The sequence below is a fragment of the Danio aesculapii genome, chromosome 9 (genome assembly GCF_903798145.1).
Source record: "Danio aesculapii chromosome 9, fDanAes4.1, whole genome shotgun sequence".
Lineage (NCBI taxonomy): Eukaryota > Metazoa > Chordata > Actinopteri > Cypriniformes > Danionidae > Danio > Danio aesculapii.
The window spans coordinates 52,580,071-52,594,501 of NC_079443.1; the positions used below are offsets into that span (position 1 = coordinate 52,580,071).

Here is a 14,431-nt window from a genome sequence, read left to right on the forward strand (position 1 = left end):
CACCAGGAGGAGGCCTCGGGGAAGACCCAGGACACGCTGGAAGGACTATGTCTCTTGGCTGTACTAGGAAACATCTATACACACACATTCACACACACACACACACACTCATACACTACTGCCAATTTAGCTTATTCAATTCCCCTATAGCACATCTGTTTGGACTGTGGGGGAAACTGGAGCACCTGGAGGAAACCCACACCAACACAGGGAGAACATGCAAACTCCACACAGAAATGCCAATTGGCCCAGCCGGGACTCGAACCAGTGACCTTCTTGCTGTGAGGCCACAGTGCTAACCACTGAGCCACCGTGTCGCCACTTGGGAAATTTTTAAAAAAGGTTTTAAATTTCACAGGATGGTGAATAATTTAGTCTTCAGCTATGATCTACAGTACTGTAAGTGAACTGAAGTCTGCTGTACTGTAAATGCAAAACCCTTTTACTGTAAAACTCTCGACTCTTTTGAAGAGTTTCTTACGGTGGCTGGTGGTGTGTGTTTCTGGAGGAGTGTATATCTCCAGTGTTCAGTATGTGTGTGTGAGCGTTCACTATCTGCAGGTCAGGCTCAGTGTCAGCATCAGTGTGAGTGTGTAGATCTCCAGAGCTGAAGCAGAATCTGCCACCGCCGCCGCTTCATCTGTAGTTTCTGCTTTGGGGACGGGAGTGTGTGTGATGGAGGAATCTGAGTCTGTAACACACGACTCCATGCAGCCGCTGCCACTGCCGGAACCACTGCTTTCCTCATCTGACACACACACACACAAACACTTTTAAATCATGGGAAAAAATAGCAATTAAAATGTAAATGATTGTAATTCACTGGCTTCTCACTTTACAATTAACCAGAAAACATTTCCTGTACATTTAAAAAGGGCCTGTTCACACACAACCTCTTTACGACATGTTGATAATTTTCCAGAAAAGTCTGTGTGTCTGTGTGTGTGTGTGTGTGTGTGTGTGTGTGTGTGTGTGTGTGTCTGTAAAAGGCTCTGCTGAAAGCACAAACAGAGGGTCTTACTGGAGTCCTGGAAGTTGATGTCGTGTCCGTCATAAGCGTTTTTCAGCTTGTTGCTCATGATTCTGAGAGCCAGGATCTGCTGACGGATCAGGGAATCTGGTCTGGAAACATCAACACTGACCTCCGGGTTACTGGCCTGATGAGCCAGGCCATCCTTCTGGACCTCAGCAGTGTATCTGGATTAAAAATATAATATATATTAATTAAATACAAGCAAAACACAATGTAAATAATAAATAATAAATAATAAATAATAACAACAACAACAACATAACATAACATAACATAATATAATATAATATAATGTAATATAATATAATATAATATAATATAATATAATATAATATAATATAATATAATATAATATAATATAATAATAATATAACATAATATAACATAACGATATAACAATATATTATAATATAATAATATTATAATAATATAATATAACATAATATAACATAATATAAATATAATAATAATAATATAATATAACATAATATAAATATAATAATAATAATATAATATAACATAATATAACATAACATAATATATTATATTATAATAATATAATATAACATAATATAAATATAATAATAATAATATAATATAACATAACATAATATATTATATTATAATAATATAATATAACATAATATAAATATAATAATAATAATAATATAATATAATATAGTATAATATAATATAATATAATATAACATAACATGATATAACATAATATATTATAATATAAATATAATAATAATATAATATAATAATAATAATAATAATAATAATATAATAATAATAATATAATATAATATAACATAATAAAACCTAACATAATATATTATAATATAATAATAATATTATAATATAACATAATATGACATAACATAATATAATAATAATATAATATAATATAATATAATATAATATAATATAATATAATATAATATAACATAATATAACATAATATAACATAATATAACATAATATAAATATAATAATAATAATAATATAATATAACATAATATAAATATAATAATAATAATATAATATAACATAATATGACATAACATAATATAATAATAATATAATATAATATAATATAATATAATATAATATAATACAATATAATATATTATAACATAATATAAATATAATAATAATAATATAATATAACATAATTTAACATAACATAATATATTATAATATAATAATAATATAATATAATATAATATAATATAATATAATATAATATAACATAATATAACATAATATAAATATAATAATAATAATATAATATAACATAATATAAATATAATAATAATAATATAATATAACATAATTTAACATAACATAATATATTATAATATAATAATAATATAATATAATATAATATAATATAATATAAAGAAAAATAAATAAATGTAAAACAAATCAACCTTTTTAAATGAAATATATGTGCAAAACACATTAATTAATTAATTAAAATTATAATAATATAAAATAAACAAATTAAAATAAACAGAATCCATACTTCTAGACCTCTGCATTGTATCTGGATTAAAAAAAACATGAATTGATTTCATTAAAAATAAAATAAAATAAATAAATGATAAATAAACAAATAAAAAATAAAATAAAGATTTTAATTAAATACAAGCAAAACATATTAATTAAATAAAAAAAAATAATAAAATGAAATAAATAAAATGTAAAAACAAAATAATCAACATTTTTTAATTAATTATCAGCAAAATATTTATGTATAATGCATTATAAATAATCATACAATGAAATGCAGAGTGTTTTAGTGTTATGCATTCACTTTTCGTTATAGTTAACGTTTTGGGTGAACTCTTATTTTTTAGATTCATTTTCCTTTTTAAACTCTATCATTATATTATTTTATATTGTACACTTTTTTTCCCAGCGCTGGGTTGCGGCCAGAAAAACATATAACCTGAATAGTTGGTGGTTCATTCAACTGTGGGGACTAAAGCGAAGGAAAATGAACGAATAAATGAATGAATGAATTAATTATATATATAATTTAGGGCAATTTTGTAAAGTGTATTTTTGATTTCCGTTCGAAAGTCTCCTCTATAACGTCTTTTTACAATAATTTGACTTTGTTCCACTGTGTGTCCACATGTAGCTCAACTTGACTTGAGATATGAGAGTGAATCTCTGAATCTCGGATGTTTGCAGGCTCACATGAGGATCTTCACCTGCCGCTGTGATGTCCATTCCAGCACTGCTGATCCTCAGTTTCTCCATCTACTGAAATCTGTTCATCCTGACAGAAAACCAGCGGCAGAGAAAGCCAGAACAGCCGGAATCGCTTCAGCTTCTCCTTCATCTCAGACACCTGGAGGACCAGCCATGATAAAACAACCCTCATTACAACACTCGAAATACACATCAGCATTACAATTAAAACAGACACACAACACAACAGAGGTTTAGACTGGTTTTCTATACAGTAAGTGAATAGATTTCAGTTTTTAATAGTTGTCTGACTGTTATTGTTGTGTTAAAGAGCCCCTATTATGGGTTTTTAAATGACCTTCATGCAGTGTGTAATGCTGCGTTCACACCAGACGCGGAAGAAGCGTTAAGCGTGAGTGATTTACATGTTAAGTCAATGCAAAGACCTGCAGCGAGATACGCGTGAATGACGTGGCGCGAATGACGTGATGCGTGCGAATTGAGGTTTTTGCGCATTTGACATGCTTAACGTGCGAATTGCTCGAGTTAGAAAATATGAACTTCAGCAGACATTCGCGCCACGTTAACCAATCAGGAGTTTGCTCTTGTGGATGCGTGATTATGACGTAGCGCCTGGTGTTGGTAAAGTCTAGGGCTACTCAATAGGTACTGCATTTGTATTTAAACGTACTACTTGGGCATTAGAAAAGTATGTTATATACAGTATGAATGGAATTCGGACGTACTACATCCGCCATTTTGTCATGGTCAGGTGACCTACCTGCGTCAGTTGCGTCGCTTTACTCCCATTCATGAATTCTGTCACGGGGCATCATGGGATAGCGCAGCATGCACTTCAGAATCTCGCCGGAAGTAGTGAGTCATCCGGATACTTCTCACATACTGATTTTAGTGTACTGTATAGTATGGAAGTATGCGGTTTCGGACGCAGCCTAGATCGGATACGTGGCCGGCCGGAAGTGCGATATGCACATCAATACAGCAGCATTTTTTATGACACTGTATAGCAATAATTAATATTCTTACATTACCGTGAGGGTTGGGTTTAGGGTTGGGGTGGGGGTAGGTGTTACAAAATACAATTTATTGGGTAATTTAATAGATAACATAACTAATATGCGGTACAGCTACTGTTTTTACGTTACTGTGATGGTTGGGTTTAAGGTTGGGGTAGATGTTAATAAAATACAATAAACGCGAAATGTAATAAATAATACAAATAATTCTCGTACACTTCCGGCCGCATCCATATCCGATCTAGCAACAACCGTGTCCCGGGGGAAAATCCTCCTGCCTACACTGACAACAGTTCATAAAACTGGGCTCGGCTCAGTCAGAAGCACTGCTAAATGCTTCCATCATCCAGGTACAGTTTCTGGAGGAGTTTTTGATCTCACAGAGCTGGGTGCACCTCTGACACGGCTCCAAACTAATCAACGCTGTTTTTCAGCCTTCATAAAGCACATAAACACAGATATTCTCCCAATAAAATCCATGTTAGCCATTTAGCAACAAAGCTACAGTCACCGGGCAGACAGAAACCCTGCCCATGACGTGAATCCGCGTCTGTTCTGAAGTGTTTTTCATGGGCAAATGAAGCAGATTTATGGGCAAATATCACGATTTATATGCATGTTCCACATCTGGTGTGAACACATAACACAGCTTTAAGTGAAGTGAATTGATGTATGAGATGTTGTCAGAGCTTGACAGGAACTTTATCAGTACACAGTTGATGGATCAGTTTCTAAGTGTGATTAAAATGGTTACCTTCTTGTTTTCTTTAGCTTGCAAATTATGTATTTAATTGCGTTTTATTTTTATAACCGCTTGTGCTGTGTTAACTCTTTATATTCTCATATCGTGTCTAAACGCACGTTGAAAACGCGCCGCGTGCCGCTTTGTTTACAGATATAAATGCGTTTGTGAGCTCGCGATCCTCTGCCGTTTGTCATTGCTATGGCCACCATCAGCCGTTCATACACAAGTGTGGTGGTCAGGTTTCAGAATAGTTCAGCTTTTGCCGCTGTGTGCATTAATACTGAATGTGTGTCGCTATTCTTAACCCTAAGTAAAAACAGATTAATATGCTGGTGTTGCTTTAATGCCCTCTTGCATTAGGTTCACACATACACTCTGCACTCTGACTACTTCAACAATGTTGATAAGCTGTGGTGGACGTTTCTCTCTGTCTCACGCTGAACGCAGTCGAGCAATAACAACAGACTGGGTCATCGGACCAATCCGCGCAGATTAACATCTCTAAGGAGGGGTTTCGAAACAAATGAATCGCTGAACGAATCATATGAGAGTAGCTGGGATAATTAGGTAAAAATAAATGCAGATTATAAGCATGTTTTTCGACCTTGCATGCAGATCAGACTGTTGTTGAAGACCTCCAAAACCAAAATATGACCTTTTTTAATGCATAACAGGCGCTCTTTAAGTCTAAGTATAGATACTGTGAGTTGCATGAGATTGGGATGTTCTACGGTGTAAAAAATAGAAAATATAATTATTATGCATCTCTGCTGGGTAAAAAAGGAGATGAATGCAGGTTAAGCTAAGCAACAAACAAACAAATCCACCAATAAATAAGCAAATAAATAAATAAATAGGTTAAAAAATAAGTAAACGAGTAAGTAAATAAGTACATAAATAACTAAATTAGAAAATAAATAAATTAACAAATAAATGGGTAAATGAATAAGTAAACAAAGCAAATAAATAAACAAATATATAATTAAAAAATAAAAGGTGAATAAATAAGTAAATAAGCAAATAAATAAATAGGTAAATAAGCAAATAATCAAATAAATAAGTACATAAACAAATAATTAAATAGATAAGTAAACAAATAAGTAAATAAATAAGAAAACAAATATGCAAATTATACGCAGTAGTGCTGTTGCCTCAAAGCAAGAAGGTCACTGGTTCGTTTGCATGTTCTCCCCGTGTTCGCCTGGGTTTCCTCCGGGTGCTCCGGTTTCCCCCACTAGTCCAAAGACATGTGGTATAGGTGAAATGGGTGATCTAAATTTTCTGTGGTGTATGTGTGTGAATGAGTGTGTGGGTTACAGCTGAAAGGGCATCCGCTGCTTAAAAACGTATGCTGGATAAGTTGGCGGTTCATTCCGCTGTGGTGAACCCAGATTAATAAAGGGACTAAGCCGAAAAGAAAATGAATGAATATGCAAATTAATATGTAAATAAACAGCTAACTAAACAAATTTGTAAGTAAATAAATAAGTAAATAATCAAATGCGTAAATAAAGGAGTAAATATAGTAAGTAAATAATCAAATAAATAAATAAGTAAATATAGTAAAAAATAATCAAATAAGTAAATAAATAAGTAAATATAGTAAATAAGTAAATAATCAAATAAATAAGTAAATAAATAAGTAAATATAGTAAATAAGTAAATAATCAAATAAATATAGATAATTAAATAAGTAAATAATCAAATAAATAAGTAAATATAGTAAATAAGTAACCAAATAAATAATTATATAATTAAGTAAATATAGTAAATAATCAAATAAATAAGTAAATATATTAAATAAATATGTAAATATAGTAAATAAATAATCAAATAAATAAGTAAATATAGTAAATAATCAAATAAGTAAATAAATAAGTAAATAATCAAATAAATAAGTAAATATAGTAAATAAATAAGTAAATATAGTAAATAATCAAATAAGTAAATAAATAAGTAAATAATCAAATAAATAAGTAAATATAGTAAATAAATAAGTAAATATAGTAAATAATCAAATAAATAAGTAAATAAATAAGTAAATAATCAAATAAATAAGTAAATATAGTAAATAAATAATCAAATAAATAAGTAAATAATTAAATATAGTAAATAAGTAAATAATCAAATAACAAATAAATAAGTAAATAAACAAGTATGTAAATACAGTAAATAAGTAAATAAATTAATAAATCAACAAACAGACATGTTTTTTCTACATGTGAGTGAATGAATGATATTTCCATTACGAAGCACTAATTAATGCACGCAGACCTCTCGTTTGACCACTAGAGGGAGCGAAAGTTTCAGTCTGAACTCAGACCAGATCTCATTCACATCTCATTCAGAAAATCCTCAGCTGCAGTCAACTTTAGTTTTCAACATCTTTGTGCTCATGTCATATTAATAACGATGCAGCACAAGTGTTTTTTATTTTTATTTTAATATTAAATAAATAAAACACATAAATACAATATAAATAAAATAAATATATAAGCAAATAAATCAAAAACTCCAACTGATGGCTATTGTTAGCTCTTCATCTTTAAAGACTATAATGATAAATGATAAGTGAGATGAATGAAATTTGTTTCATTTAACAAATCACAGGGCTTCTGCAGGTTTAAGACCAATATGAGTGAAATTTCAGACCGTTAGGGCAAAATGTCAAGAGTTTTTTTTTTCTTTCTAATGGCCAGTGGAAAATATTTTTGCTTGTGCCATTAAAATTAAAAACATACTTACACTCATCGGCCACTTTATTAAATACACCGGTCTAACTGCTCTTTAAATCAAATTTATAATCAGCCAATCACATGGCAGCAGCTCAATGCATTTAGGCATGTAGACATGGTCAAGACAATCTGCTGCTGGTCTGAGTATTTCAGAAACTGCTGATCTACTAGAATTTTGACGCACAACCATCTCTAGGGTTTGCAGAGAATGGTCTGAAAAAGAGGAAAATGTCCAGTGAGCGGCAGTTCTGTGGGCGCAAATGCCTTGTTGATGCAAAAGGTCAGAGGAGAATGGCCTGACTGGTTCCAGCTGATAGAAAGGCAACAGTAACTCAAATAAGCACTCGTTACAACCGAGGTCTGCAGAAGAGCATCTCTGAACACACAACACGTCCAACCTTGAGGCGGATGGGCTACAGCAGCAGAAGACCACACCGGGTGCCACTCCTGTCAGCTAAGAACAGGAAACTGAGGCTACAATTCACACAGGCTCACCAAAACTGGACAATAGAAGATTGGAGAAACGTTGCCTGGTCTGATGAGTCTCCATTTCTGCTGCCACATTTAGATGGTCGGGTCAGAATTTGGCATCAACAACATGAAAGCATGGATCCATCCTGCCTTGTATCAGCGGTTCAGGCTGGTGGTGGTGGTGTAATGGTGTGGGGGATATTTTCTTGGCACTTTTTGGGCCCATTAGTACCAATTGAGCATCGTGTCAACACCTCAGCCTACCTGAGTATTGTTGCTGAACATGTTCATCCCTATATGACCACAGTGTCTCCATCTTCTGATGGCTACTTCCAGCAGGATAACGCACCATGTCACAAAGCACGAATCATCTCAGACTGGTTTCTTGAACATGACAATGAGTTCACTGTACTCAAATGGCCTCCACAGTCACCAGAACTCATAGAGCACCTTTGGGATGTGGTGAAACGAGAGAATCACATCAGGGATGTGCAGCCGACAAATCTGCAGCAACTGTGTGATGCTATCATGTCAATATGGAGCAAAATCTCTGAGGAATACTTCCAGTATCTTGTTGAATCTCTGCCATGAAGGATTAAGGCAGTTCTGAAGGCAAAAAGGGGGTCCAACCCGGTACTAGTGAGGTGTACCTAATAAAGTGGCCGGTGAGTGTATTAAAGTTAATCAATGTATTAAACCTTTATTAAACATTTTTTTTTAGATGGATTGTTGGTTGTGCTGATTGAATAGCTGTACCTAAAGGAAAATTAAGACCTGTTTAAAATGATTTGAAGACCTACACCTCCATATTTCAGTGAATTTTAAGACTTTAAGGTCTAAAATGTTCTTCTTGAAAGTTAAGACATTTTAAGAGGTTTTAAGACCCAGCAGACACCCTGCAATCAGCCTTAAATCTTCCTCATCTGCTTTTCAGAAACACATCTAAACAGCAGTAAACCCTCCAGCGCCCTAACAGAAGCTGAACGCAGTAAAAACGCAGCAGAAGTGTGTATTTGTGTAGTGTGTATTTGTAAAGTGTGTATTTGTGCTGTGGATGAATGTTTGGCCTGTGCTGTTTGTCAGGCTGCAATCAGCATAGCAGTGGATCTGCCTGGAAATAAACACAATGTAAACAAACGTGACCTCCGCAGCTTTATTTTTATGTGCTTCGTCCTGAGGGTGATAATTATCCCTGTGCGTCTATAAAGAATATCTGCCTATATTTCAGCTTGAGTAAATAAAAAAAATGGCCAGGAAAAAAAAGATGAATGACCCTAAATGTGATCCATCAAGACTAAGAGAAAATACTATTTTAAGCCAGTGGTATTTTAAAAAAATAATGCTTTTAAAATCAGTGCTTATGATCTTTTACTTGAGCATAAAATGAAATAAAATAATTGAAAAAATTAATAAAAATAAAAGATAAAATAAAATATAAATTATTTAAATATATACATTAAAATGAATGAATAAATAAAATAAAATATATAAAATATAAATAATAATAAAACAAATAAATAAAACGAATAAAAATAAATAAATAAATAATAAACAAATATATATATATATATATAAAATAAAATGAATACAAATTAAATATGAAAAATTTAATAAAAAAATATTTAAATAAAAAATAGAAAGTAGAAAAAATATAATTAAATAAAAAATATAAAACTAAATAAAACGAATAAATAAACAAATAAATAATAAATAAATTAAAATATATAAAATAAATTAAAAACAATATTAAGTATCAAAATTAAATTAAAGAAAAATGTCAAATATAAATAAAATAAATAAATATATATATATATATATATATATATATATATATATATATATATATATATATATATATATATATATAATAAAATTAATAAACAAATTAATAAATAAATTAATTAAATCACATATTAAATATTACAAATTTAATAACAGATAAAATAAAATTATATAAAATAGAATAAAGTAAAAACTATCAAATAAAATTATTTTTTTAAATCAAATATAAAAATTTATTTAAATAAAAAATGTAATCAAATTAAAAAAAAAATTAACTATAAAATAAAAAAATATATAAAATAATAAAATGAATAATGCATTACGCCTATACCAAAAATACTTCAGTAATATATAGTAAGTGTTTTTGAACCATGTGTGTTATTCAGTATATATTATAGTATTTAGTAGTATAGTGAGCTGATAAACTGAAATAAACTGTAGTCCACTTTAGTTTTTACTACAGTAAACTCTGGTGTATTGTGGTATAATATACCCTATAGTTGTGTAAAACTACATTATTGGGTCATTTGTTTACATTACTATAGTTATTGTGTTACCATAGCAATTATAGACTCACCACAACAGATTAATTCACGTATTTTACTATATTATGGTGCAAAACCCTATAGTATTTACTATGCACTTTACTACAGTATTGTGGGTATGAATATCTAAAACTACAAACGATAAAATATTTATCATTAAAGTTTGTTTAAATGATAGTAAATATATTTAGTTCATTAAACAGTTACAAACAAAACTTTTAAATACAAAATAATTTGATTTATTAATTGTACAACTTGGTTGAATGAGTAAACAAACCCCTTCTCTCTCAAATAAAGCAGACAAAATAATACATTTATTGATCAATTTACCTTAAATAAATATTTTAAGCTTTCAAAACAAACACAAACAAATGAAGAAATCAATGAATAATAATATTGTTCACTTTGAATCTAAATTTAATACTATATATAATTATATATTTTACAAACAAAGACACACACACACACACACACACACACAAATGTAGTGTATGTAATGATCTAGAGATCCAATACTGTATAAATGACTGTAAATAAAGAGTGCAGATGTACAGTAGACCAGAACGCAGCTGATCTCTCTCTCACATCATGCGAAATTAGAAAGAAATTAAAACAGAAACACACACAGACACACACACACACACACACACACACACACACACACACACACACACAGACACACACACACAGACACACACACACACGCACTGAGGAACTCTTACACTGTGTTGCATGAGTTTCCACAAACTCCTCTGGCAGCAGTTGAACACACAGAGAAACAGAAGAAAGCAGAGGAATAAAATCATCTTAAACACACACACACATACATATATATATATATATATATATATATATATATATATATATATATATATATATATATATATATATATATATATATATATATATATATGAACGCTCTAAAAATGCTTGGTTGTTTTAAGCCATGATAGGGTGATATATGAACAAATATGAACAAACACAACATTAGAATATTATTACTAAATAGAAACTAGATTGTAATCCACTGTTAATAGAAGTCAATATTAAAGGAGTGGTCCACTACGATATCATATTTTAAACTGTAGTCGATGTGTAATGCAGCTGTGTGAACATAAACATCTCTGAATGTAAGACGCTCAAAGTTCAATGCAAAGGGAGAAATTGGCTTTTACAGAGCTAGCTTAGCAAAGCCTACCGCGAACGTTAGGGGACTACAAAAAAATACATCCGCCGTAGTGAGATCACAAAGGCTTCCAGTTATGCGCATTCACCATGCACACACATCCTGCACAGCAACGGGCGTGGCCAGAGGTGCTGTAATGCTATAGCAGAGAAAGCTAAAATAGTGTCCAAACTCTGCTGTTTCCACAGAGCTTCTTCTGTTTCTGTATTTGCACTTCCAAAGGACACGACACAAAGAGAGAAGTGCAAATACAGCTTAATTTAATTATTCCAGAGAATTATAAAAACATATAGCTCTAGCATTTGACAAAGGAGAACTTCCAGAATCTCTCCCAGTTCAGTGCTGGATTCGGCTGAAAACTCCTCCAATAATAATGGCAGAAGCTGTGATTATGTATTTTACAAATGTAAATAATAGATGATAAATCATAACTGAGTACAAATGTATAAGTATTTTTATTTGTTAAAATTGATCAACTACATGCACAGTTTCTAGCGTTAATGGTTGCAGTCAAACCGCTGTAAACACCCACATTCTTCAGCAGCGCTGCAGTGTCTCTCTATGCGGCCGCTTTCCCTGCATGCTACATCTCAAATAACAAACTCGCAAAAGATATGAGAACGCTTTATTTTACTTACACATGCTTATAACCTGAATGTACAGTTGAAGTCAGAATTATTAGCGCCACGTTTATTTTAATTTTTTTATTTTTTTTTTATTTGTTTGTTTTTTATTTTATTTTTATTTTTCCCCTAAATTCTGTTTAACAGCATTTTTTCAGCACATTTCTAATCATAATAGTTTTAATAACTCATCTCTAATAACTGATTTATTTTCTCTTTGCCATGATGACAGTAAATAATATTAGACTAGATATTCTTCAAGACACTTCTATACAGCTTAAAGTGACATTTAAAGGCTTAACTAGGTTAATTAGGTTAACTAGGCAGGTTAGGGTAATTAGGCAAGTTATTGTATAACGATGGTTTGTTCTGTAGACTATCGGGAAAAAAATATAGCTTAAAGGGGCTAATAATAATGACCTTAAAATGGCTTTAAAAAAAATTAAAACTTTTTATTCTAGCCGAAATAAACAAATAAGACTTTATTCAGAAGAAAAAATATTATCAGACATACTGTGAAAATTTCCTTGCTCTGTTAAACATCATTTGGGAAATATTAAAAAAAAATAAAAAAAGTCAAAGTGAGGCTAATAATTCTGACTTCAACTGTATGTGCAAGACACTCGTCAGATGTTATTTTAGAGAGCAGGCATGAGCTGTGTGCTCTTCATTTCCTGTCTAATTCAGGCAGCTAATGCTGTTAACAACTACTCTGACTGACTGTTTACACAGCGCAAAAGCGCGTGCTTATAGGGGCGTGACATGGTGACATGGAGCTGATCTGCGAATCACAGCACAATATGTTAGCTGACCAATCAGAGCCTCTTGAGGGCTGGCCCTTTGGAGAAACTTGGAAAAATGACGTCGTTTTCATGTTAGCTGAGTAGCAGTATATAATTAAAGTATTTATGAATAAAATAACATGATTTTCTACAAATGAAGCATGAACACACATTGTTTTACATCTTATAAACACAACCAAACCTTAAAAACCACCCCTTTAATATATATGTATATAAAAAAAATCAAGGAGGCGTGGCACCCAACCCCACCCCTAAACCCAACCATCATTGGGTGATGAGCAAATCGTACTAAATTGTATGAATTAGATCGTATGAATTGATACGAATTAGCCAATAAATCAAAAAGTTACGAATTGCTGCGAGATTGTGTTGGTTTTGGAGCATGTCGTTGTATTTTGCACTGTATTGAGCTAGCAGCTTTACACTCATAGTACACGTGTTGCTCATGATGTGACAATAAAAGTGACTTCAATAGATTTGATTTGGATTTGAAATATCAAGAAGCATTTTCTAGAGCAGTGTTATAAGTTGATTCAGGTGTGTTTGATTAGGGAGAGGTTGAAAATGTGTACTGTTGGTGTGCCTTCAGGAACAGGGTTGGGAAACACTGATATAGACAAGCAAAGAAAAAAGAAGGACTAAAAAAGGAGCAAAAAAATTGGACTTGAAACAAGACAAAAATTCCAAGTAAGAAACAAGAAAAGCTTTTTTTGCTGAATAATATGCTGTTAGATCGAGATATGTTTCTCCTACCAGGCGGTGCAGTGGCGCTCCAGAGGCCACAGTCGGCAGCTCCTCGTAGGGCTTGAAGCGTCCACTGAAGGAGTCATGGACGCCGCGGGCCGAGCGGGTCATTCCTGCTGGCTCTGGCTGCCCACAACCTTGAAAAACCTGCAATTACATAGAGGAGCATGATGTAGGAGCACACGGCTGAACACTGCAGAAACACAAACACACTATTCTCACTCCTAAAGCTGCATCTGCTGAAAACCACATGTTATTCTGCGGCTTTACAGACACTGAGGGACGCACTGACCCCAAACTGAACACTTCTGCAGGTTTCAGGGTGGTTACACATGTCTGATTTCAACTCAGGATTACATTTTGGCTTAGATTTCTATCTCAAAATAATAAAAATAAATAAATAACATTATATATATATATATATATATATATATATATATATATATATATATATATATATATATATATATATATATAGTTGAAATATACATATGATATATACATATGATAGATAGATATATA

The 14,431-nt window shown here is 31.6% G+C and overlaps 1 protein-coding gene across 1 annotated transcript in view; it reads right to left on the reverse strand.

Annotated features, from left to right (window-relative positions):
- Window positions 1-320: 320 nt before the first annotated feature.
- gpc6b (glypican 6b) overlaps window positions 321-14,431 on the reverse strand; it is a 60,525-nt gene continuing 46,414 nt past the window's right edge. Inside the window, exons 6-9 of the mRNA XM_056464988.1 lie at window positions 13,919-14,056; window positions 3,259-3,398; window positions 1,022-1,197; window positions 321-748 (exon numbers count right to left, since the gene is read on the reverse strand). Of these exons, the coding sequence (XP_056320963.1) occupies window positions 552-748; window positions 1,022-1,197; window positions 3,259-3,398; window positions 13,919-14,056 (651 nt within the window). The 3' untranslated portion in view covers window positions 321-551. The remainder of the gene's footprint in view (window positions 749-1,021; window positions 1,198-3,258; window positions 3,399-13,918; window positions 14,057-14,431) is intronic.